Below are 27,201 nucleotides of genomic sequence, written 5' to 3'. Positions count from 1 at the left end.
AGTACGAGTATACTGGAGGAGTTGAATGTTGATTATTCAACTAATATGTTTTCTGCAAAAAAAAAAACTCGTAAAAAAAATTCTAACAAATTTCTGGTAATTTTTCAATAGCAAATAAATGTTTTTAACGCGTACGATAAAAAAACGGTTTTGTTTTAATTTGGGGCCCCCACTATAACTGGGTCCCGGGCCCCCACAAAAACAAATCCGGCCCTACCCGTAATAATCCCCTGTGTTCCAAATTTGTGAAAAAGACTTTTTTGAGTTGAAAATATAACGAAGAAAACCTTCTTAAATTGTTCGAACATAATAGTGGGCAATCTGGAGATCAAAACGCAATATTTTAAATTTTAAGTATTTACACCAAAAACTGTGATTTCTTTGAAAACTGATATATGATTACTTGTGGCCCAAACGAAAAACGTGAACGGAAACGTGAACGTGGTTGACATCTAGAACCGTTTTTAAGGAATGGAGAAAAATCTGTATTTTAGGGGTTTTCACCTTACATAAGATAAAATCGATAAAAGTTTGACATCATTAACGAGAATTTCGTTCTATTATTAGGGATACCATCCGTCCTGATTTAGCAGGACATGTCCTGATTTTGAGACCCGTTTAGAGCGTCCTGATTTATTTTTCATATTTCAGCATTTGTCCTGATTTTTCTGAAGGATGCCAAATATTCAGAAATGATGAAGATTGTTCAGTACTCATCTTGACCCCGGATAGAAACGGACTTATTTTGAACGAATTTTTTTTTGGTTGAATCTTGACGGGAAAAATTGTCTAGTCGTTGAACCCGTATACATCTGACGGTTGTAAAGTATAATTTAAAACAGCTTACGTGTGCTACATTTTTAGGTATCTACCACATAAGACATACGTAACACTCTGGAAGAAATTTTCCAAAGAGGTTGGCCCAAAATGAACTTCTCGAATTGGTACCACCCTCTGAATAAAATCACTGTTTGAGTAGTTTATGAAGGCGGTGTACCTGCGCAGCCCTGCAATTGTCTCGTTCCCATTCGAAAAATGCTGCATGTATGTGTATCTACTTACGCCTGATGAATCAAAGTTGCAGAATTGAATCGTCCGAGAAATACGTTAAATAAATGAATGAGTGTTTTGGCGTATATTGCATTGCAAATCTCAGATTGTGGTTTTATTTATTGATATCTTAAAGAATGAAAATAGCTTAGATCAAATTTGTGCCAGAAAAAAAGGTGTCCTGATTTTTAACTCCGACCAAATGGTAACCCTATCTATTATACTCTTTTTTACAACAATTTTTTTTACTGTTATTATTGTAGAAATAATGTTATTATTGTTGAAAAACATGTATAAATATTAGATTAAACAAAACCTTTTCACTCAATGTTAAAATAAAAACCAGATTGAAATTTGGGTTCGTTCTAAACGAGGTTTTATAGTGTAAAAGCCCTGCCGAAATACGCTTGGCTGAGTCGCAAACCATGTATTTCGATAGTTTTTTTCTCGATCTATTTGACACCCGCGTCTTATAAAAAACCAATTATCTGTCAAATGCATCGAAAACACTTATCCAACTGTCAGTTCGTCGTCAGCAGCAGGAGAAAAAATTTCATTCGCAAGAGTTGAGTGTAAAAGTGAAGCACGAAAAATAATTAAAAAATTGGGAGAACAGTTTTAGCTAATTGTTGCTGCTACTGCTGCCGTTGTGCCGTGGCCGTACGGGGTCGTATATAGGCCACTTCACGGAAGATAAGTGTATGTTAAGCTTCAGTAGGTGAGGAAAAAAAAATCGCCAGCAAGAATAAACAAGGCAGCTCGCGAAAAGCTGAAATTCCTAGCAGGAAAAAAGGGCATTTGGCAACGCAAAGCTGCACGGTCAGCAGGGGAGGTGTCGAATAAAATGTTGACAGAATGTCCCACGCAACCAGTTTACTGAGTTCAGGAATTTCGCGTCGTAATCCGGAGGACGAGTACGAGCTGATCCACAAAATCGGCTCCGGAACCTATGGCGATGTGTACAAGGTGAGTGTTACTTTCTTTGTTTCTGCCGCAGCTCCACCCTTTCCTCAATGTAATGTGCGATCGGTGTAAAGTGAGCCCTCTTCCGGGATCGCATTCCAAAGGCAGGCCAGAGTCTTTCCTGGTGATAATTTTAGAAGTGCGTTTTGCTCAACATACCGCGTAATCCCCGGGGAATACACTTTGAAGCTTTAATTAGTTGCTATCTTCTGGGTAAACAATATCGTTTAGCTCTTGTTTCGCGATTGAGGAAAGAGTTTACTTCGTGTGTAACCGAAAGCGACAACCCGCTGTGGCCTGCGGGCCCGAGCAATGCTAATAATGATGTTGGCTAGCGATGACGATGATAACGCTTGCTAATAATAATAGTACAATTTGAAAGTGCATTTCGCGTCCGCCTGAACCGAATGTCGTTTGCTGCTCGTTTTGGCCTTGTTCATGTGTGCGACAAATGGAGAAGATAAATTCGGCCTTGATTTGTGCGGTAACTCGGTTTCCACCTAGCTTATCGTGTGTGCCTGTTTTTGTCGCCTCTTGGTTCGAATGCTGCTGGCGGATTTTTTTCTCTCTCTCTCTGTGGGTCCTTCACCGTGTTCGAACTGCTGGCGCAATTTGGCATTATTTATTTATCACATGACGGCTGATAAGGAGAAAATGTTTTTTTTTCTATTACGCCGTGCGGTACATCGTACAATAACACATTTGTGTGTGTCTTTGAGCAAAGTTTTGCGGATATTCCCAATCGATGGTACCTGGCTGGTTAGGTTCCGCAATGAACGAAGACTGGGGCGATACATAATGCTCACGCATGAAAGTTTCACAGTTCATTCGGTTTGTTATTGCTGGGTTTCATTCGGTAGATGTGTGCTGCCTAATTGTAAATCTATGTTTCAATTCTCTAGAGGTTTCTGTGCCAACAAAATTTTATGAGAATTTTAGTTGAACAGACTAGCAGATAAGAAAATAAGGAAAGAAAGTCCTCGAAGATTTACTCAAGCAGAAGAACGCCTTGCTGTTATAATTAGAACTGGTGTTCGAAAGTTGACCTGCGTGATTCAAGCTGCTCAAATCTCCTGGGATGGATATAATAATGCCAGTAACGCTGTTTGTTCCACATCCCAGTTAATTTGTACAGCGGGTTTAATACTGAACTATATACCGACTAATTGAAGGCAAACGAGAGTCATTATTTATACTGTGCTGAGTGATAAGACAGTTTCGACCGCCTACGGACCAATTTGTTTAACGTCAATTCTTGTAAAGACAAAAGTTAATAATTCCATAGGAACAATGTATTCTCCATCAAAATTCAACATAATGTAGAAACTTGAACAAAAACAGGGTATCTCACAGTTCGGCGAGAGTAAACTTATCTGATCTTGAATCATCAATCTTACTGGTTCAAAGTACTCAGAGCTAAAGTATTTTACAGGTTCAAAACCTTACTGTAGAATATTGTCAGGCAAAACCGAATACTGTAGAATACTGTAGAATTGTTTCCTTATGGCAAAACCGGATTGTTCGGCATAACTAACCCATATAAAATTCATAACTACCTTACCGAAAGCTTCTAGATCTTGTTTCTAAGAAAAATTTCGACCATATAATTGCGGTCATTTATTTTCATTAGCTACTTTTAAAACCACTGGATTCTGCACTGTAATTCTCATGTACAAAAGTCTCCACCTCCATTTCGTTATAGTTCTCCCAAACCTCAGCTTAATTCACAGAGGTAAACCTGATCCTCGGTTGTTGTATTTAAATCCCTGGATGGAATTGAAGAAAAGTTTAATTTTCATCACAGTTGATGTCTCTCATTTGAAGCCCCTTCTTGGATGATGCCACACTGATTACAGGTGCTAAAGTCACTGTTCTTTATTTATTCAAATCATCAGAAAACCATTCGAAGTTTTTACAATTTGTTTGAAAAAATGACTAAGCACACCAAACTCAAATAGAACCTCGACACTCGTGAAGGTTCTCACTCTAAACGCAGCAGATTCATAATAACCAAAGTGTGTACGATGGTAGTGGTTTACAAACATAGAAGAGGGCCTAAGGTCAGCTTTCGGTCAAGAATATCTCCAAGATAATTTACGCAATCGACTCTACGCATCGCTTCCCTGTCGACGGTATAGTTCAAAATGATTGGCGTTTGAGTGCGATGAAATGCTATCACTTCACATTTTGCAGTAATTAGAATCAGAGAGTTTAATTTACATCACGTCACAAATGTATTTAAAAGTGATTGTGAACGATAACAGTTCTGGATGTTGCGATTCGTTAAGTAAATATATTTTCAAATCAACGGTGTAAACTAATTTGCAACCCATCCCAAGAGCATCAGCGTCATCGTTGAAGAGAAGCGGCCCTAGGTTACTACCCTGTGGTACACCAGACTTGTTCCTGAACGCAGACGATACACCGGACCCCAACTTAACTTGCAAAATTCTATTGCGCAGGAATGATTTGAGCCTCTCAACGAACCGAGATTAAGCACCAAGGTGGGAAATTTTGTTCAACAGTATTTGATGATCGATTCGGTCAAAAGCAGCTTTGAGGTCCGTGTAAATAACATCAACTGGTACTTTACGTTCGAGTTCGGCGATGCACCTTGACGTGAAATCCATCAGATTCGTTGCCACAGATCGTCCAGGAACAACACCATGCTGGTCCGAAAGATGAGTTGCGTGCAATTCAATACAATAGAGCTTAACCCTCTCAACACCATCACAGTGGTCCAAGAATGCAATCTAGCGGAACAAAATTAATAACTCCCGATCGTGTTGGCTTTTTGAGATAGTGTTTTCGGCAACGTTCATGAGAATCATCAAGGAATATTTTTGTATGAAAATATTTGTACTAAACGTGTACTAAACTAGTACTAAATTTTTTGTTCTTCAGTTTTTCAATTTAGAAGGAAGGTTTCTTTTACAAAGTTGTTTATTAGCCAATAATATAAAACTCTTCCAAAGTCACCACTATTCAAGAAGCCATAGTGTATGAGATATTGATTTTTTTGGACAAAATGGACAATAGAACTTTTATTTTTATTTTTTCTAAATTTTTAATAAAATTTAATTTTAATAAGTGTACCAACTAACTTTATGAGTTTCTAATTTAAAATCTTTTAAAATTTGAACTTTGCCAGAGAATTAGGATAGCTATGGCCTGTAATTTTTGAGATATTTAAAAAAAACGAAAATTTCGACGATTTTTTTTAATGTCACATCTCCATAAGCGCACAAAATAGATGATAGGTGGACCGTACATGATTAGTCTGTGAATTGTCGGTGAAAACGGGTAAAAAGAGTACAACTCAATTATGCGTTATTGATTGACATCTTAAAAAGTATCCCATTTGAAAAAAAAAAGCAATTCATAGAACTTATGAACTATTGAGATATGATCAGTACTTTACAATGAACTATTCATTGTAAATATTGAACTAAATATTTTAAGACCAGAATAGTGTTCATATTTAATTCTTTTTAAAACATTTGGCATAATATTGGATAAAAAAAACACGTTTATCTTAATTTTGTAGAATTTTACAAAATTACTCAGAATAAAAGCTCCAAGGAGTTCCGGGCTGAAATTTTGTTTAGACACACCTAATTGAATATTCAGCCCTGAGAGTTTCAGGTTGCGCTTTTGTGCGCTTATGGAGATATGACATTTAAAAATAATCTTCGAAATTTTCGTTTTTTTTAATATTTCAAAAACTACAGGTCATAGCCATCCTATCCCGTTGGCAAAGTTCAAAATTTAAAAGATTTATAATTAGAAACTCATAGAGTTCGTTAGTACACCTAAAAATTAAAAAAAAAACACAAAAATAAAAGTTTTTTGTCCATATTGTGCAAAAAAATCAATATCTCATACACTGTGGCATCTTGAATAGTGGTGACTTTAGAAGAGTTTCACATTATTGACTAATAAACAACTTTGTAAAAGAAACCATCCTTCCAAATTGAAAAACTGAAGAAAAAAATTAGTACTAGTTTAGTACACGTTTAGTACAAATATTTTCATACAGAAATATTCCTTGATGATTCTCATGAACGTTGCCGAAAACACTATCTCAAAAAACCAACACGATCGGGAGTTATTAATTTTGTTCCGCTAGATTGCATTCTTGGACCACTGTGCCATGGTTACTCTAGTGCACCATACGCTTGGATGCAAAAAACCTTTAAAAATATTTACCAAGCCTACTCAAAATGCATAAATATGTTCTTGAGCAATCAGTATATTGTTCAAAAATATATTTATGCATTTTGAGTAGTGTTGGTAAGTATATCGACAGTACTTTGACAGCTTTGGTTTTGGACGCACGTGTTTTCCAAAACAGCTCCGAGTGTGTTTTATTTTTCGATATTTCGCGGACCCCGTCCGTCGTGCAAGTTTTTTACATCATCGTTTCCGCTAACGGAACGCCCCTGGACACGAAATGACCTCTACGGTCGACCGAACCTTCGTCATCAACTTCAAGGCAGTCCCAAACAGGCTGAAATGCACCGACATCTCTGACTTTATTGTGCAGAAACTGAATTTTCCCCCGACTCAGGTCAAACACCTCCAAATCATCAACGGCCGTGTCTACGTTGGAACTGAATCCCCCGAGATAGCCCAGAACATGGTCCAAAGCCACAACATGCAACACGAGCTGGAACACGACGGAAAACTCTACCGCATTCCTCTATCCATGGAGGACGGTACAATTGAGGTTAGGATCCATGACATTCGACCGAAAATTACCAATCATCAACTGGTACAAAGGATGAATGAATACGGACAAATTCACTCTGTGCGAGAAGAGACCTGGAAAGATTTTTGGCCTGGTGTACCTAACGGCGTTCGTATTTTACGAATGGTCCTCTCCAAACCGATCCCATCTTACGTACACATCGATACAGAGATGTCACTCGTCACCTACCGCGGGCAAGTGGCGACGTGCAAACACTGTAACCGAAATGTACACTTTACCCAAACCTGCGCTGAATATGCTAAATCATTGCGACCATCCGTCAATGACCGCCTCACTCTCGCGGACGTCGTCAAGAACTCCAACACCGTGAGCAGCGCTGACGCTGGAAGCTCGGCTGAAAACAGCTTCGATCCCTACGTGGATTTCACCGAAATCAAGCGAGCAAGGCGCAGTAAAACCAACAAAACTGTCGACAAAAATACACAACGGGACCGATCCAAATCCGCCGTTTCAATTGCTAGTCAAATTTCCATCTCCTCGACCGAATTCCCAACTGAGACACCAGTGGGCGAGCTCGGCCCGGATGAATGAATACGGACAAATTCACTCTGTGCGAGAAGAGACCTGGAAAGATTTTTGGCCTGGTGTACCTAACGGCGTTCGTATTTTACGAATGGTCCTCTCCAAACCGATCCCATCTTACGTACACATCGATACAGAGATGTCACTTGTCACCTACCGCGGGCAAGTGGCGACGTGCAAACACTGTAACCGAAATGTACACTTTACCCAAACCTGCGCTGAATATGCTAAATCATTGCGACCATCCGTCAATGACCGCCTCACTCTCGCGGACGTCGTCAAGAACTCCAACACCGTGAGCAGCGCTGACGCTGGAAACTCGGCTGAAAACAGCTTCGATCCCTACGTGGATTTCACCGAAATCAAGCGAGCAAGGCGCAGTAAAACCAACAAAACTGTCGACAAAAATACACAACGGGACCGATCCAAATCCGCCGTTTCAATTGCTAGTCAAATTTCCATCTCCTCGACCGAATTCCCAACTGAGACACCAGTGGGCGAGCTCGGCCCGGAGAATGTCATATCCCCAGAGTCTGAAGCGGCATCGACATCTCACAATACAGAAGACACCAACGAAATGGACACAGCGGACACCAACGGCATCGAATCACCACCTTTCTTCGGTTTTCCCATCACTGAACTAAATAACAGCAACAATAAAAGGAAGCACAACAAACAACAGCCAGCTACAAACAACATCGATAATGGGAACCGTTCTACACAGTCCATCCCCCGTTCCCGATCCCCATCAACAACAAAGCCCAAAAACTAAAAACACCCTCTAGCACTCCCCCCTATACACCTACAGACAATCCCCACCCCACTCCCAACCACTCCAATAACAAAAAAAATGGATAATTCACCGCATTTATCACCATCATTATCAGAATCGATTCCGGATGTCCAAAATAGGCCTTCGGAGAGATGCCTCGCGTTGCAGTGGAACCTCCGTGGTCTACGCGCTAACAAGTGTGAGTTAAAGCAACTCATTGCGGACTATCAACCTACTGTAATAGCCATCCAAGAAACTATGGTCAACGCCGAAACTATACCCGCAGATTTCATTGGGAAGGATTACACACTACTGGTTGAAAGCGGCCCCAGCCATACGTGGACCCATGGGGTTGGCCTGGCAATCCGCGAAGGGATCCCTTACGAAAGACTCCAGATCCAGACCACCTTGCAGGCGATAGCGATTCACATGCAGATACCCACAGCTGTTACGGTGGTTTCAATCTATTTCCGCCTAACTCAGGACACATCGGTGACCAACTGGCAGAGCTCCTCGAGCAGCTGCCTGAACCAGCTCTGGTACTAGGGGACTTCAACGCACATCACCCTGCATGGGGATCCTGTCGTGCAGACACCCTCGGTCGGTTTATTGCCGAAAAAGCTCTAATGAGAAAACTCGTGATCTTAAACGATGGTTCTCCTACTCGCTTGAACCTTGCTAATGGCTCCATGTCATCGATCGATCTGTCACTCTGTTCGGACTTACTCGCCCCGAAACTAGTCTGGAAAGTCCTACCCGACACGCACAACAGTGATCACTTCCCTATCGGAATATTTTTCCCCGGGTGGTCACAGTCTGCAAAGGCTAGGCAAAAATGGCTCTACGATCGTGCAGACTGGAGCCAGTTCGAACGGCTAACCTCAGCTTCAATCCGACCCGGCGCTTTGCTCGATTTGGACACCTTCGTAGAGCGGATACTGTCGGCAGCAAAAGCAAGCATTCCACAGACAAGCGGAAAGACGGGTCCCAAGGCGGTACCATGGTGGTGCCCGGAGGTTAAAATAGCTATCAAACTTCGAAGGAAAACTCTGCGAGCCCTACGGCGGCTTACTGACGACGAACCGAAAAAACTTGAGGCCCTGCATGCGTTCCAGCAAGCTCGAGCAACCGCAAAAAAGGCTGTCCGGGACGCCAAAAGACAATCATGGGAAACCTTCGTGGCCAAGATCTCTCCTACAAGTTCGACGACGGAATTGTGGCAGTGCATCAATACACTGGGTGGCAAACGCCGCCATAACACTGAAGCTATTCGAGGCCCATCAGGTCCAACTGACGATCCTGCAGAAGTTGCTGAAATACTGGCTCACCACTACAACGAAAGGTCAGCAACCTTCAGCTACCCAAAAACATTTCAAATAGCAAAGGCAAAAGCTGAGCGCAGTTTCTCCAACCCTGCGACCGGTGTTTATAAGGAATACAACGCGGATTTTACCCTCAGTGAACTCATCTGGGCGCTCGATGAAGGGAGAAGTCTATCCACAGGCCCCGACTCAGTCGGGTACCCAATGCTAAGACGGCTTCCTTTGTCAGTAAAAACTGCACTTTTGGAGCTGTTCAACCGGATCTGGCACAACGGTGTTTTCCCGAGCAGTTGGCGGACTGGTATCGTCATCCCAATACCCAAGCCAAACTCAACCGAAACTGGACCGGCGGCCTTTCGACCCATTACACTCATAAGCTGCATATCCAAGGTCTTCGAAAGGATGATTAATAGGAGACTAACTACGGAACTGGAAGCCAATGGACGACTCGACAGACGACAACATGCCTTTCGATCCGGCCACGGGACTGACACGCATTTCGCGAACCTAGAAAGGTACCTACCAGACAAAGACGAACACTGTTTGATCGCGTCGCTGGATATTTCCAAGGCGTATGACACTACCTGGAGGCATGGCATTCTGAGGACTTTGAAGAAATGGCGTGTATCAGGACGGCTATTCAACATACTGGCCAGCTTCTTATCGAATCGTACGTTTCAAGTAGCGGTAGCAGGGCAACTATCACAGATACATACACAAGAGAACGGAGTCCCGCAAGGCTCTGTTTTATCCGTCACTCTATTCCTCGTGGAATGCAACCGGTTTTTCAAGCTGTTTCTAATGGAGTCCAGATTCTTCTCTACGCTGATGACATCTTGCTGGTTGTGACTGGCTCTAAAAAACAAAGGCTAGGTCGGAAACTACAAACTGCAGTCAACGCGGTCGTCAAATGGGCAAAAAGCATCGGCTTCGCAATATCGCCGACCAAATCAACCATCTTTTATGGGAGCCCCAATCTTCGCCGACAACCAAAGAATGACATAACTATTGACCGCATCCCTGTTCCAAAAACAAACCAGCTCAAAATCTTGGGAGTTATATAAGATCGAACTTTCAGCTTTATAGCCCACTGCAGGCTGACCGTTAAAAATTGCGCCACCAGACTACGAATTTTGACCATCGTTGGAGCAAGACTACCTCAAGGTGCCCGTCGCTCACTTCTGCAAGTAGGATCGGCGATTATCACATCACGCTTACTCTATGGAATGGGAATAATTAGCAGAGGAGACTCGACCGTGAAACTATTAACACCAACATACAACCGGATGATCAGACTCGCTTCCGGAGCCTTCGTCACTAGCCCTACACTCGCTATAATGGCCGAAGCCGGAGTACTGCCTTTCGACCTGCTTGTTTTACAACTTCTAGCACGACTAACAATCCGGCTGCAAGAAAAAAACTGCGACGCTTCGAACCTCCCAGTGGTCCGCAGAACTAGAGATCTTTTCACTAGAAAGACCAATTCGACCATTCCCAACACCTGCCGACGGCCAAGATCAACAGACCGTGAATGGAATGCACCGAAACCGCTTATAATATGGGACGTGAAGCAACAAATCAGAGCTGGTGACCCTCCAGATAAGGTTCGCCCCGTAGTACATGAAGTAATTGAGCGACGCTTACACGGGTACACCCTGCTCTATACCGACGGGTCCAAAGGCGACGAAACAGTTGGGTCAGGCTTGTTCGGGATAGGCATTTCAAAATCGGAAGCACTACCACAACACTGTAGCGTTTTCTCTGCGGAGGCTCACGCTATTAACATGGCACTTAAGTTCCGGCACTCAACTCCAATAGCCATCCTAACAGATTCTGCTAGCTGCCTATCTGCTCTCGAATCCGGTAAAACTAGTCATCCCTGGATCCAAAACATCGAGAAGGCCATACGGAACAGAAACGTCCAATTCTGCTGGATTCCTGGCCACACCGGTATCCAAGGAAATGACATGGCTGACCATCTGGCGAAACAAGCCAGAAATAACAACCCACAGGAAGCCCCCATACCAGCCATGGATGCAGTAAGGGAAATCAAACACACCATACGACAGCAATGGGACCTCATTTGGCACGCATCACGGGACATAAAACTACGCGAGATTAAACACACCACCAACCCATGGAACGACAGCAAAAATGCAGCAGACCAACGGGTGCTAACACGACTCAGAATCGGACACACTAGGCTTACTCATGGGTTCCTGATCCAAAAAGCTGATCCACCTGAATGCGAATGTTGTGGAACCACTGTGGACGTTCGGCACATCTTGCTGGACTGCAGAAAATATCAAGACGCACGGATAAATGCCAACATCGATGCATCGAGTCTTCAAACAGTTCTCAAGAACAACACAGATGATGAAAACAAAGTTATAACGTATCTCAAAGAATCCAATCTGTACAACCAGTTATAATATTATATCTTTAGACACGAATGCACACTATATGTGTAAAGTGTCTTTAATAAAATTAAAAAAAAAAGTATATCGAAAGACTTTTTGAGTAACCATGGTAGAGAGACGGTTAAAATGATCTCGAATAGTTCAGACGTGGCAGACAAATAAATGGAATAATACAGAAAATAGAAGAGATCCACGTGGTCTAATTTTTTTACTTCAACATTTCAAATGCTTTTCCATCAAATTGCAAATTGTTAAATTAGTTAGAGCCTGAATGTTTGTGATTAGCTAATATAAAAAAATGCGATATCATGTGTTCTAAACCGGTTCAATTTTGTTTACAATTTATTGTGCCGTTGATTGTTTGGAAAGTGAATGAATTGAACTTATGAGATAAGAAATTATTCAAAAATAAGAATATTTCCTACAATTTTTTCTTGATATTTGAGTCTCTCAAGGCTTTACTCACTTCCGACTAGGAGCACCCGAGTTCACAGGAACACTCGAAAAGTTGTCTTTCTTCTTGAGCTATCGGGCAATTTTCGATATACCTAAAACTACGTCTCAGGAAATTCGATTACATAGGGATGCAAAATGCAAATCTAAAAACAGATAAAGTGAAAAATATGTCTAATTTCAAATGTTAATATGTCTGGAAAATCTTTCATGTATCCGCCTAAATCCAGAAAATTGTAATTATCAAAGCACGCTCGACAGAATTATATACCTAGTAAATCGGGAACGTACTATTTGGCCTATATAAGAGCCTGCTTCTGCCTAAACTAGTCCCATTAGTTCTGGACAGCGACTACGACAGTCCTTAGCAGCAGCAATAGTGGATAGTGGCAGGGTCAGCTGGTGAAGCGGTACTCTAGTAAAAAGCTTTAGTAGTAGGTACATTAGCCAGCACTTCCTCCAATCGTCTTATTTTGACAACTCACAAACGTTCTGAGAAGCTGGCAATCAAAACATGTTAGTTGTCAAACTTTCAGTGTGTTTCAGAGAGTGCTTTATTCTCATTGTCGGGGATAGCACAGAGATGCGATCAGTATTGTATCCGATATTGAATAGAACAACAAATTGTCATCAATCAATTGTTTAATGTCGCATTATATGCGACATTAAATGAACAACAATTTGTCCTAACTGCAGCGGGTAACAGTAGCAGTAGTGGTGGTAACAGCCTCAGCGGTAGGTGCAGCGGCACTTTCCTTGATAAAAAGTAGGCTTTGTACTATAGCGGCACTTTCTTTAGTGGAAAGCTCTACCGTATTTAGGCAATACATTTTTTTTGGGGTTGTTGGCAATCAATCTGCATGCCGTGTCTAGTTTTCGTGTGTTTGAGTTCCCACTGTCGGGGTAGCACAGAGATGTGATTAACATTAACATTAACAAATTGAACAACAACTGTCCTTAAAAGGATAACCAACAAATTATCGAAGATTTGATATGCTTATTATTATTTTATCAGTGCTTGTGTGTAATGTGATTTGACCCTCCCTTTTACACGCTTACTGTTCTACTATACCGAGCCTCATTTCTCCTGCCAAATATCACCGATTATAATTTCCTGAAGAAGTTTCGTCGTGCGTCCTTCTGGCCAGTTTTATTGATAAGAGGAGCTTATTTTTTGTTAGGGAGGAAGTCATGCAAATATGTGTCATGTATTATAGATTTCAACGTGAAGGAAGGGTAAGTGGTGGGGGAGCCTGAGAATAAACCCATGCTTAAAAGTCCTTTTTGACATCGAATGGCCTGATTCTACTAAGATTCGAACCCATGACCATCCGCTTGACAAAGCGGACTCTGTAACCTTGCGCCTACGGAGCTCCCCATGCAGGCGTTGTGGAAATGCAGGTGATAAAGCCAAAAAAAAAATGCGGGGAGTCTCCCGAGTGCTTGGCATGTTCCGGAAAACGAGATGCCAAAGATTTTAAGGCCCCAGGTGCTCAGCCGACAACCAGCTGCGAAATCACGGGCATTAGAGTGACGCAACTGAACCACTGCTATGCAACTCAGCAGAAAAAGCAGCCTTTGAGTCGCTGTCAAATATCGCCATAGCAACTCTCCCGGAAACGGTAACTGGCTTGCGGATAAGTCCTATATGGCGGTTGTGTCAGCTTCAAGAGAAGGGTACGCGGTTGCCAATGTGAACGAAGGGTTCTACTGCAGTTGTTATGCTTTGCTATGTTGGACTACAGGAAGGTTCACCCCGGTGGTCAACCTGTTATCTATGGAGCTAACGGGTCTAACGCCGTTGGTGGTGGCGGACAACTTCAACGTTCGGGCTGTTGAGTGGGAAAATCGCTCAACGAACTAGGGGGGTAAAATCTTGTTGGATGCTTTGGCAAAGCTCAACCTAGATCTGGTCAACGTTGGGACTAAATTTACATATAGCAGAAATGGTGTGGAGTCAATCATTGACATGACGTTCTCGAGCCCAGGACTGATCACGAACTGGAGGATAGATGATGGCTACATCAATAGCAACCACCAGTCAGTTTGCTATAGTGTAGACAACAACGTAAGGCGGCAAGTGACAGGTAGAGCCAACACTCCGACCGTCCGCGAGTAGAAGACATCGCGTTTCGATGCCGAAGTATTCGAAGTGACAATGGGAGAGCACGAGGGGGCAGTTGGCTCTCCACGACCGCTGACCAATTAGTTGCCATAGCCGTACTATCACGGGCGTGTGATGCCAACATGCCTAGGATTTGCCAAGCTAAGAATGAGAATTCGCTGGTTTACTGAACTAACCCATGCAAAATATTCGAAAACAACCCCACAAAAATAGAAAAAAAATATATGGAAAAATGTGGGAATCGAACAGAATTGGGTTGTTTAGCTATTCACGGATTTCCGATTTTTATATATCATCTGAAAGAGTGTAATTTTCTGAGCAAAACGTGATTTTTTTAAACTTTATATCATTATCCTTCGATTTTTAAATGAAGAATAAAATTCGCTCGTTTTACTTGGAAAATGCAGATCTTTCAGATGATATAAAAAACTGATATAGCTAAACAACCCGATTGCAAAAAAGTGCAAAAGAGTGGTTTTGTAGCTTGGAAAAGTCATTTTTTCATAAATCACGTTTGTGCAACGTGAAAATAATTTTTTAAAAAGACGAAATGTTCTGCAAAAATGCTATGAATAAGATTATATTTTAATTTAGGGCTGAGCACCTTGACTTTTTTGGGCGCGCAACAAAAATTGGTATTACTGCCAAAGGCTAGGAAACCGCATATAAGCCTATCTACCTGCTGGACAACGCGAGCGAGATGATCGAGAGGATTATCCTCTCCAGACTGGAAGGGTGTAAACATTCTCAAGTAACCAGTTTGATTTTCGGAACGGTAGTCCACTGTGGATGCTATTATTTCCGTCATCAAAACGGCTGAGATAGCAGTTCAGTGTAAGAGAAAGGCCATCCGTTTTTGCGCAATCGTCACGCTCGATGAATGCGTTCAATAACGCCAGCTAGGACTCTATATACAAGATTCTAGCAAAATATTGCTAGATTCGAGTACTAGTGTACAACACGGAGGAGGGTCAGAAGTGCGTCCCAATTACCGCAGGAGTTCCGCAAGGTCCTATCCTGGGTCCGGTGTTGTGGAATGTAATGTAAGACTGAAGCTTCAGGGGCTACGATCGTCGACTTTGCGGACGACATAACGCTGGAGGTCTACGGCAAGTCGATCGAGGAGGTCGAGTCGACAGCCGCGCATTGTACACCGAAGGTCGAAGACCGGATGCACTCCAGGAAACTGAAGTTAGCTCACCATAAAACGGAGGTCACGGTTGTGGATAACCGCAAATCAAAGCAACAGGCGATGGTCAGAGTCGGAGACTGTACCATTATCTCAAAGTGATCTCTGAAGCTTTTGGGGGTTATGGTTGACGATAATCTCACATTTAAGAGTCACGTCAACTATGCCTGCAAGAGGGCTTTAACGGCTATTGCAGCACTATCTCGAATGATGTCGAATAGCTCAGCGGTGAATGGCAGCAAGCATAAACTCCTTGCCAGTGTGGTTTCGTCCATATTTAGGTATGGTGGCCCAGGGTGCGCTAGGTACTAACAGTTATGGTGGTAAACTAGAAAGTACCTACAGGCTCATGTCCCTGAGGATTGCGAGTATGTTTCATGCAGTGTCATACGACGCAATCTGCGTCCTGTCCGGCATGACGCCTACTAGCATAGCCATTAGGGAGGACGTAGAATGCTTCGAGCATCGTGACATAAGGGGCATACGGGGTACAAGAAGATCATTCTCGATGATCAGATGGCAGCAAGAATGGTTCAATTCCGCGAAGGGTAGATGGACGCACCGTCTTTTTCCGGTGGTATCCAGATGGGTCGGGAGGCTCTATGGAAAAGTTAATTTCCACCTGACACTGATCCTGTCAGGTCATGCCTGCTTCAAGCTGTATCTACACAAATTCGGGTATGCGGGGTCCCTCATGCGCCCCGAGTGCGTAGAAGCGGAAGCGACTGCTGAGCATGTCATCTTTGTAAGTCCTCGTTTTGCGCGTGCGCGGAGTGGCATGATGGTTGTGAGTGGGCCAGACAGTACTCCGGACAACCTAGCTCGGAGGATGTGTGAAGACTCGAACATCTGGAGGGCGGTTTGTGCAGCCGCCTTTCAAATAGTCCTTGAGTTGCAAAGCATATTAAATTGCTGTGTCGATATTCTCTTTTTGAACCTTGAAAATCGAAGACTGGGGCACGCAAACTCTCACCAGCTTGTACCGAATCCGCAGAAGGTCTCCAAGGTCTAGAGTCTCTAGTCGATAGATCAATGTAGGTAAGGGAACAGTCAATTCAAAACTGGCACGGCTGAGAGAATCAGACTATCTAATTAAAACAAAGTGGCGAAATATCGATCGTTAATAGTGTAGTTTTGCAAAAACCTAAAGCTTGATATGCTGAAGCAGCGTTTTTAACTTAACCTGTGTCCAGATCCAGAACAAATGTCCCCAACTGTCCCAAAAACTATGATAAATTTATGATCTTTTAAAAAAGGTTCGATCAAATTTGGTTTAGATCTTGCGGAATGGCAGGTAGAAGAATTTTCATATTTTCGGCTCTGTAGGAGTCAGGTTTGCAAGTGTTAATTAAAAATGTCAAATAACTTAGAATGTTAACAATATAATAACTGAATACTAATGTTTTTTTCTGGTAACGGTGATGCTGGAGAATAGTTTTTTGGGCATTGGTGCATTCTAGGAAACGGTTTTCTGGTAACTAGTACTTTCAGGGGCTTAGAATCCTGGTAACTAGTATATTCTGAGATTTGGTATTCTGGAGAATTGTTCATTCTGGGGAGAACTCTTCGACACTTTATTTTCTGGGAAATGGCTTTCTAGGAAAAGTCGGACAACCCTGAAAACTGAAAAAAAAGATTTAATTTTGAATGAATGAAGATTTTTTCACGCTCGTTTTTTGCGTTCTGTTTCTGATTGCTCTGAACCTTAGAAGTTGAAATTTTAACTCTATTAATTCTCGTTTTTGATATCAATTCCTCCGCAGGCAAAAAAGCTCCAGTCGAACGAACTAGCAGCTATCAAGGTGATCAAGCTCGAGCCGGGCGATGACATCCAGATCATCCAGCAGGAGATTGTTATGATGCGCGACTGTCGCCATCCGAACATCATCTCCTACTACGGTTCGTACCTTCGGCATGACAAACTGTGGATTTGCATGGAGTACTGCGGGGGTGGCAGCCTGCAGGATATCTACCAAGTCACTGGGCCGCTAACCGAGGTGCAGATTGCGTACATGTGCCGGGAAACGTTACTCGGGCTGTCCTATCTGCACTCGATGGGCAAAATCCATCGAGACATCAAGGGAGCAAACATTCTGCTGACGGAGAAGGGCGACGTCAAGCTGGCGGATTTCGGTGTTTCTGCGCAGATCACGGCAACTATCAACAAACGACGGAGCTTCATCGGTACTAGTGAATGTTATTTGCGAACTTTCTGTGAGAGCTAACTATGCTTTGATTTCTTAGGTACACCGTATTGGATGGCTCCGGAAGTAGCTGCTGTGGAACGAAAAGGCGGCTACAATCATTTGTGTGATATTTGGGCTTGCGGTATTACTGCCATTGGTAATAAAATGAGCAAGTTCTAAACGACTTCTGCTTAAATGTTATTTTCTTGTAGAGTTGGCCGAACTGCAGCCGCCGATGTTCGATCTGCATCCAATGCGGGCGCTTTTCCTAATGTCCAAGAGTGGTTTCAAACCACCCAGTCTGAAGGACAAGGACCGCTGGAGTACCAATTTTCACTCGTTTCTTAAGGTGGCGCTAACGAAGAATCCGAAGAAACGACCGACAGCCGAACGATTGCTGCAGCATGCCTTCTTTCAGTCGGAGATGTCGATCCGGCTGGCGCTGGAGCTGCTGCAGAAATATCACAGTCCACATCAGAGCTACTTCTTCCACGATGTCGAAGAGGAAGTTGTAAGTTGAAAACTTTCGAATGGAGTAGGTTAAGTCTTCTAATGTGCGTTGTTATTTTTAGTCTGTTCCGATTGGACCGCAGAGAATCACGAGCAAGCTGCAGTCGCCTAGTCCGGTTTATTTATGTAGTAAGTCGCTTTGATTAGCATTGAAAAAAATAATATGAAAATTTTTTACTGCTTGCAGAAACATCGTTGGAACGAGAACGCTCATCTAGTCCTGAAACATTACCAAGTGATATGTAAGTATTTGTCTCCGCAGGAGGTGTTCTAATTTATTTTGTTGTCAATTTTAGTTTGTTGACTCTCAGCAAAATCCCTTTCAGTAAGGTACCCTTTTTTAAACAGCAATAATTTTCCTAACCCAAAGTTCACGCTGTTGCATCCGCGAATGAGGTAGTTTTTATCTGTGAAAATTGGATGAAATTCAACGGTCTAATCAAACTGACACATTTTACACCTAGATAGGCCATTCACACCTACTACAATGCTTCCCGCTGACACTGACAAACACATATTCACAGACAGTAAAATAATTAATGTTGGAGGCCCTTCAATCCTTGTGCCATCCTTTTAAAAAATGCTTCAGTGGTCTTGTTCATATTTGTTTCACATTTTCGCAATCAATCTGCAGTTTTGTTCGTAATGTTTCGATAGACTGCTCGCTAATCCATTCGAATCCATTCCATCTGTTCGTTCTCTCTTTTTTTTCTAGGAGTCTATTGCATTATATAGACGAGGAGTTGAAGTTAAGGTAAACTACTCAAATCAACACAAAACCCTCCACAAACCAGAATACCAAACTTCATATTTATAGCCTCAGGAATTTCGTTCGCAAAACCATAAATCACCCATCTCAAAGCAAAAAGATTTCACCCGATCTCGATGACGAGACTCACGTACCTGTAACTGAGAAAAAAAAAGAACTATTGATTAAGGTGTCCATTGTCGATACTAATCCACCTAACACTGCCGCATAACATTACGCATGTACCAGCCTAATCTCGTTTCTCGCTCACCAACTCACAATAATCAAGAGCCCACCCATACACATAACCAGAAGCTTCCGAACGAAAAAAACTCACCGGAAATTTTCTTTGGCTCGATATGCTTGAACTGCTTCCACAAGACCTTAGTTGTTTCCTGCCCATCGTAATAGTGGCACTAGTAATGGATAGCGATAGCGGCCTTACAGCCCCACTAATCATTAGCCGATAGCGAGTTTTCTCGGTGGTAGCTTCTTGCTAACCGAACCTCATCGATTCCCGGAAACCGTAAGACTTCCCTTGGCTAAGCAGGTTTTCTAGAAGCGATCGGTTATTCCATCGTAATTGTCATAATCATTTAATTTATTTTTTGGTTTTAGTTAGTTTGGTCTGTTGGAATCTATCGGTATTCGGTGCGATTGCCGCGCGAAGTCGGGTGGCTTCTACACTTGCCTTTGCCCCACGGCGTGAAGCGTAGCGTTTTTGTTTGCCCTTACTAACGTCCAACCTTTGGGCACTGTTTCTTTTTTTTTTGTTTCGTTATCGTTTTTCTCACAGGCGAACGCTGCCATTACCCAACATACCGAACGATTCGTTGGGGGCCGGTGATGGGGAGTGTTCTTGTCCTGGTGACAGCTATGACAATAACGGCCGGGATGATTCGACGCTCAGTTATGCGGATATCGATAATCTGAATGCGCGCTTTGAAAAGTTAAATTCGGTGAGAGAACTTTTTTTTTAAACTGATGGTGTAGCAAGAAGAACTAAGTTTGATTGTGATTTTAGCAGAACGGAACAGGGGAGGAGGAAACGCAGGGCAAACGGCGATCTATGGATCAGTTGACGGGTTTGTTTACCGATTTGGAAAAGTCTTCCAGGCAGCGAAGTTTGAGCGACGGTGATGGAGGCAATGAAAACGGTGTGTATAAAATATTAGGTTTCGCTTTTGAATTCATAACGGTGTATTCTTTCTCTTGATAGAAACCCAACCAGACCTGCTGAATAATACCCCACCGGTACCACCAAAGCGGAGTCATCGCAGTCGACGTCACACACCTCCTCGGCCAGCATCGAACGGGTTGCCGCCGACACCGAAAGTTCACATGGGTGCCTGCTTCTCCAAGGTCTTCAATGACTGCCCGTTGCACATTCACTGTACCGCCTCGTGGATTCACCCGGACACACGGGACCAACACCTGCTGATCGGGGCCGAGGAGGGCATTTTCAATCTGAACATGAACGAACTGCACGACGCCGCTATCGAGCAGCTCTATCCACGTCGAACCGTGTGGCTGTACGTGATCAAGGACATCTTGATGTCGCTGTCGGGAAAAACCTCGCAACTGTACCGGCACGACCTGATGGCGCTACATTCCAAGCAAACGCACCGATTTTCGCTACACATGAAAAAGATTCCGGAGAAGCTGGTGCCGCGCAAATTCGCCCTCACAACCAAGGTGCCGGACACCAAGGGTTGTACGCAGTGCTGCGTCACACGGAACCCGTACAACGGGTACAAGTACCTGTGCGGTTCGCTGCAGAGTGGCATTTTTCTGATGCAATGGTTTGTTTGGATTCTGAAGGGTCAGCTGGAGAACTCATTATTTTTTCTTTTCTTTATTAGGTACGACCCATTGAACAAGTTTATGCTCCTGAAGCAGTGCGATTGGCCATCCGGAAATCTGCAATACTACGGGGTAAACTCGAATGTATTTGAAATGATAATCACCCCCGAGCTGGAGTATCCGATTGTTTGTGTGAACGTGCGGAGAGGGTCGAACAATAGCCTGAAGTTAGATTTGATCAACACCAATAACTGTAAGCTTTTGAGCCTTGTCTTTTCTATTCATAAACCTGATATTTTTCTAATTCTGATTAGCATCAAGCTGGTTCAACACCAACGCGGAAGAAATGGATGGTATGGCCACTGTTATCAACAGGCGAGACACGCTACGACCAATTAAAGTGCACCAGGTAATTGAAAGTTTGTTTTGTGGTGTTCATACCGGATTACTGAAGTGCTATTGCTATTTGCAGATTGAGAGGGACGCAATTTTGGTATGCTACGATAACATCGTACAGATAGTGGATGTTCTTGGTTGTCCAAAGCAGAGTAAAAAGTATATTTGTCGTTTGGAGTTTAGTTTCAACGTTGATAATATCGGTAAGGATTTGATTTTTTTCTAGTTTGCTAAAAAAAAATTGTTAAAATTATGTTTTATTTTTCAGTTTGCTTGACCGACAGTGTACTAGCGTTTCACAAAAACGGTATGCAGGGCAGATCCCTTAAAAACGGAGAGATTACCCAAGAGATTACCGATGTCAGTCGGATTTACGAGCTGATTGGAAGTGACAAGTAAGTGTTCAATCGCAGTTAAAATTCCCAGTTCTCCAGAAAATTAAATTATAAAGATTTTTTGAAAAAGAGAGAAAAAATTAAACATGATTGAGTAATCTCAGAATATTTAAAAATGTGCAGTAAAATAATTGAGTTTATATTTCACTGAGTTTAGACGTTATTAAAAAATAAGTCAATCAAAACTTAAATTGCATAAAAAGATTGCAAGAATAGAAAAAAAAAAATAAGAAAAAAGCAAACAAGAGGATTAAAATCAGCCTCTCATTCGGTGAGGTAGCTTTGAGAATAGGGCCCAAAAATTAGATGAAAAAGTGGTGAAAGATATCTGCGACACGAGCTCATTGCCAAAATAGGATTGCATACACTAGAAGAGGCGTTATAATCCTTACCCTTATCAGACACTGTGTGTGATCATATCTTTAACTGACTCTTATAATCGCGGTTTAACAGTTTTCCCCATTAATTAACCCATTATTCTTCCCTTTCAGCCGTATCGTGATGCTGCAGAGTCGCATCATGCGGTCCGAAACGATGGAAAGCTCCAGCGAGGAGGGCCATGACCTGTACGTAGTAGCCGGACACGAGGCCAGCTATTAAGCCGCCAGAAAAAAAAATGCGGTGGCCCGAGATACCGGGTAAGTGTAAGTGATATATCAGGACACACAGCATGTACTAGTAGCGATTAGGAAACAAAGGTAAAAAAAAAATACAAGGACAAATAAGGAAACTAAGTAGTTACGACTTGGAGCGTGTGTAGTGGCGGTGAAAATCGGAACAGATTTGTTAGATATATTAAATATATCTGTTTGTACACCTTAAACAAAATGTAAACTAAATTAATTCAAAACGCAGAAGAGGATAGCAGTTAATTAGGAAAAAAATATAATTAAAGAAAAAAACAGTTCACTAACTTAGTCTAAAGTTCCAGTCAAACCAAGCAGTGAGCAGGCGAGATAGCGTTGTCTTGTATAAATGTTCTTCTATGTTTCGTATTTGATTGTATAGAAATTTTATTCGCATCCGCGGGCAGGACCTTTCGAACGCTCCTCGCCTTCGCTGGCAGCGGAGCAGGTTATGAAGCTTTTTTTAAAGAAAAAAAAAACTACTTGTCAGAATGCAGGAACAAAATGATAGTCTTTTTAAGGTAAGAATTTTTTTAATCGGTCTGTATTTGATGAGTATGTATAGAAACAGATAACGATGTGATAACATCGTTTGTTTCCGAGATTTTCATATTCAGTTAAAAATTTTGAATGTCGATTGGAATGTACCACAAGTATTCTACTGTAATTTTTTGTAGTTTTACATAGCAATAATGTAAGAGCGAGATTTCTACTATTCTTTTTGGTGTAATATTCGGTTTGATCGTTATTTTCTCGGTATAATTCTGCTTACGCTGTACAATTCGAAATTTTTGCAGCAATACGTACTAGGGCAAACTACGCAGTAGTGACAAGAAGAAAAAAAAAAAAACAATACAAACAGAAATAAGTAACCACTGGATCAAAGTCGAAATAGTACTAAAATGTCGAAATAATAGATCACATATTTTGTTAAATCTTTTCTGGCGTAGATCTAAACATGTATTTGCGAAATAACAGTGGAATATATTGTGTAATTTGAACAAGGTAAATAATCACGATACACTTTATTGGATTTCATAACTGCGTGGACAAATAGGCTTTAAACAGACTAAACAATAACAAAAACTAAGAAGAAAATATCTACATTCAGATCGTGCTCACAAACAACGGATAAATTCAAAGCCATACGATTATTCCACATACTGTAGTAATAGGACAACAGCGTTGAACCATAAGACAGACCAACACAGTGGCGATAAACCTATACATAATTGCATTTATTTTTTGAGATCAGCTTATACAGCTTACCTATTATTTGTACAATTCGGCAACACTTGGGTGCACGAAAGGGCTACAAGATTGGATACCATTTCAACGTCGCATTTGTTGTGGCAAGCTTTTTATTGGTTCTTCACGACAGATTCATAGTGGAATGGTACCGTAATCTGTTTTATTTTTTACATTTCTAACTTTTATTGGCAATCATTCCATTTTAAGGCGGGAAGTTGCATCCGAACAATTCCAAAAACCATCGCATAAATTCAAGCAATATTCGTACACACACATACACATTTCTGAATCGAACCACGATCCTCATTAGATAAGTTGGCGTAATTTAACGTCTGATATTTTAATTCCATTTTTTTGCTACTCGTAGCCAGAACCCTTTAAGTCAAATTCATAGCAGGAAAACAGTTTAGATAGAAATATAGCTTCTGTTTTAATTTTTGAATAATATACCAACAATATTTTGAGTTCGAAACGAAAAGGATTAGGCTTATATTTATGTTTGACTGATATGTTTTTATTGATGTTCCACCTAAGTCGAACAAAAGGAAGATGAGTTATTATACTCTGTTGCAGCACACGTTCTTCTACTCCACCGAAAATACATCAAAAAACCTAAAATTCGAGCTGTAAATCTAGCTGTAAACCTTCAACTACTTTTTTGCGTGAGTACAGATAAAACTTTTATCTTATAATTTAAACACAAGTAGTGATATCCCACGGTCCAGCCTGGTTCGTGAGCAAATTCCACGAAACAACCGATACAAATCTACCTACATACCTGGAAGACAACGGCAGCGTTGATTTTTCCTTTTTTTTCAAGCATTCAAAGCTTTATTGCATTATATTTTAAACTAGGTTCGTAAGTAGTCGTTTCTTTGTACACTGTGTTCTATCCCTGTTATAGATAAAATTTGGTTAATGATTAGGATTTTTTCACCCACAAATACCAATCGATGAATTCTGACACAAATGAAGATATCGAAACGTACCTACTGTCGAGTTCGAATATATCGAGGTCACGTTTACAATTTCCATATACACCACAAACAAACAAAACAAAATGTATCTAAATAAAGCATACCCAAATACAGCGCAGCAAAGTAGAGAGAAACACAAAAAAAAACTTACAAATTATATATATATTTCTCTGAATAGAAAAAAAAATACAGAAATTTTGTAGCAGCTCAAACAAACAAACCAGACAACAAAAGAAAGAAAACAAAAACCTACAGAGAACAAGCTTCTCTTCTTTTGTTAACAGTGTAGAGCTCTTCGTTTCCGCTCCAAGCAATATAGCTATCGAAAACAAAAATTGAACATCTCTTTTCCTCACCTCTCCCCCCATGTAGACAGAATTCTTGTAAATGTCGTTATAATCGATACAAAGTTTAACCAAGATGCAATAATTTTACAAAAAATACTAAAAAAGCGAATGGAGAAACAATAGCACGGTGTCCTGCAAAATAATACAGTGGAAACGTACTGCGGGCGTTTCAGAGGGCATAACACACACACCGACCACAGAAGAGATGCAAGTGACTACAGTTAGAGCGAAGAAGAAGAAAAATAAAAAAAATGTTTTTTTTTGAGAATGAAAGCAGAGGACATCGTTAAGATCTTTTTTTACTATGCCGAACTTCATATCATTTTGATCACAAAACAAACATAATCCAGATAGCTCAAACGGTGATGAAAATCTAAACTTCAAGATAATTTTTGGAATTTGGAATTTTTTAAGAGGTAGATATGGAAGCCGATGGATTGAGGTAGAGGGCCAGGACATGGTAGCGCTGCGATAATGCAGGCTCTGCTTTCCGAGACGTCCTAAGACATGGCCCACATAACATAGTTCCGCCAATTAACTCAGTTCATGCCTACCTGCCTCCATTTCTGCGGGCACCCGGTACTCTGCAAATCGTGATCCACCTGGTTCACCCATCTCGCCCTATGCGCCTTCTCGTCTTCTTGTTCCTACCGGATTTGAAGCAAACATCAATTTTGTGGGGTAGCTATCTGACATTCTAGCTGCATGACCTGCCGAGCGTATCCTTCCAGCTTAGGCTAATTTCTGTATACTGGATTCACCGAACAGGCGGGCAAGCTCGTAGAGACTCAGGTTTTGCGACCATAGTTTTTTATGGAGCCCTCCGCGACTTCCTCTGATAATACGCCTGCAAATCTCCCGGCTGGTATCGTCGTTCTCAGTTATCAAGGTACACAAACTCGGCGACGACCTTGAACTCATCCTCGTCAATCGTTATCATAGAGCCTAATCGTGCTCGGAACCGTCTACAAATATATACTTCCGATCCTATCTGCTTTACGTATCAGTCGGGTATACTGGTCTGCCACTGTCTCAAATTTTCTCAATTTTTTCCAACAATATCCACGTCATCCTCAAAGCAAATGAATTGTCATGATCTGTTGAAAATAGAACCCTGAATGTTAAACCCCGCCCGTCTCATGACAACCTCTAGGAAAAACAATCACCTTGTCAAGGCTCCCTTTGGGACTCGAAGATGCCCGACGTTTCACCGGAAATCCTCACACAACATTTCACATTCTTCATCGTAGCCTTGGTCAGTCTTGTCAGCTTCGCCGGAAAACTATTTTCGTCAAGAATTTTCTATAGTTCTTTTCGGTTTATTGTGTCGTATGTGGCTTTAAAAACGACGTGTAGAGTCTCTAGACTCGCGGCACTTTTGAAGGTTCTGCCGCAGTGTAAAGATTTTATTAGTCGTAGACCGTCCTTCCATGAAGCCGGCCTGGTAGCTTCTCTGGATAATGTTGACAGACATGATGACCTGGGAATACACCTCGTAGGCGGCTTTCAAGACTGTGATCGTTCGATAGTTCCTGCAGTTCAGTTTGTCGCCATTCTTGTATATTGGGCAGATAAACCATTTTTTCCACTCCTCCGATAGCTGTTCTATCTCCCAGATCTCGCTGATCAGCCGATGCAGCGTGCTGGCCAAATTGTCGGGGTACATTTTTATAAGTTCCGCTCCGATGCCGTCCCTTTCGACTGATTTGTTGTTCTTGGAGGCCGGATCGCATCCTTAACATCGCCTATTTTTAGGGGGTGGCACATATCCGTCGTTTGTTGCCACGTCTCCTCCGCTCCTGTTGTGGACTCCTGCTTGCACGCCGTACAGGTGTTCATTGAGTGCTTATCCCTACACATTTCGGTTCGTGGGGCAAAATCTCTGCGGGATGCTCTGAGTTTTTAGTAGAATTTGCGTGTTTCGTGTGTGCGGTGCATCTGCTCGAGTTCTTCGCATTCCTCCTCTTCCTGGCGGCGCTTTTTTCCTCGAAAAGTCTATGGTGCTTATTACGGGAGTCACTTCACGGTGAAATCAGAGTGAAGTGAACAAAATCCTATTACGGGACTCACGTAAGTGAGAAAAACGTCGCAAAGTGACATCTGCCGCGGAATCTGGGTTATTATGAGTGAAGTGAGAACGGAAAAAGCGACGTTACGCATGGAATTATTTCACGACCATTTTGAACGGTGAAATGATTCCACGAAGATGCCATAAGTCTTAAAGTTGATGGATTTGTGATCTAATGGTGAATATTGGTGCTTATTACGGGAGTCACTTCACGGTGAAATCAGAGTGAAGTGAACAAAATCCTATTACGGGACTCACGTAAGTGAGAAAAACGTCGCGAAGTGACATCTGCCGTGGAATCTGGGTT

The 27,201-nt window shown here is 42.0% G+C and overlaps 1 protein-coding gene across 3 annotated transcripts; it reads left to right on the top strand.

Moving 5' to 3' along the window:
* The first annotated feature begins 1,576 nt into the window (after positions 1 to 1,576).
* LOC129722880 (mitogen-activated protein kinase kinase kinase kinase 3) lies at positions 1,577 to 25,099 on the top strand. 3 transcript variants are annotated; one of them, XM_055676691.1, is made up of 15 exons: positions 1,577 to 2,016; positions 17,351 to 17,771; positions 17,832 to 17,930; positions 17,986 to 18,284; positions 18,346 to 18,412; positions 18,471 to 18,525; positions 18,999 to 19,037; positions 19,828 to 19,990; positions 20,059 to 20,188; positions 20,251 to 20,833; positions 20,894 to 21,087; positions 21,149 to 21,243; positions 21,307 to 21,433; positions 21,499 to 21,625; positions 22,117 to 25,099. In XM_055676691.1, the coding sequence occupies exons 1-15, from the start codon at positions 1,906 to 1,908 to the stop codon at positions 22,223 to 22,225; spliced, it is 2,619 nt and encodes an 872-aa protein (XP_055532666.1). In that variant the 5' UTR covers positions 1,577 to 1,905; the 3' UTR covers positions 22,226 to 25,099. The 3 variants fall into 3 exon arrangements, with proteins under 3 accessions (XP_055532666.1, XP_055532665.1, XP_055532667.1); XM_055676690.1 differs by having other exon boundaries at positions 20,056 to 20,188; XM_055676692.1 differs by lacking the exon at positions 18,999 to 19,037 and having other exon boundaries at positions 20,056 to 20,188.
* Positions 25,100 to 27,201: the final 2,102 nt, after the last annotated feature.

The sequence above is a fragment of the Wyeomyia smithii genome, chromosome 2 (genome assembly GCF_029784165.1).
Source record: "Wyeomyia smithii strain HCP4-BCI-WySm-NY-G18 chromosome 2, ASM2978416v1, whole genome shotgun sequence".
Classification (NCBI taxonomy): Eukaryota; Metazoa; Arthropoda; class Insecta; order Diptera; family Culicidae; genus Wyeomyia; species Wyeomyia smithii.
The sequence above is the reverse complement of the archived record's forward strand: the minus strand, read 5'-3'. Positions and strand labels throughout refer to the sequence as shown.

Coding starts and splice junctions, on each gene's coding strand:
- LOC129722880 (XM_055676690.1), top strand. CDS start 1,906: ATGTCCCACGCAACCAGTTTACTGAGTTCAGGAATTTCGCGTCGTAAT. Junction 18,285..18,345: donor ACGATGTCGAAGAGGAAGTT/GTAAGTTGAAAA, acceptor TGTTATTTTTAG/TCTGTTCCGATTGGACCGCA. Junction 18,526..18,998: donor GAAACATTACCAAGTGATAT/GTAAGTATTTGT, acceptor TTTTTTTTCTAG/GAGTCTATTGCATTATATAG.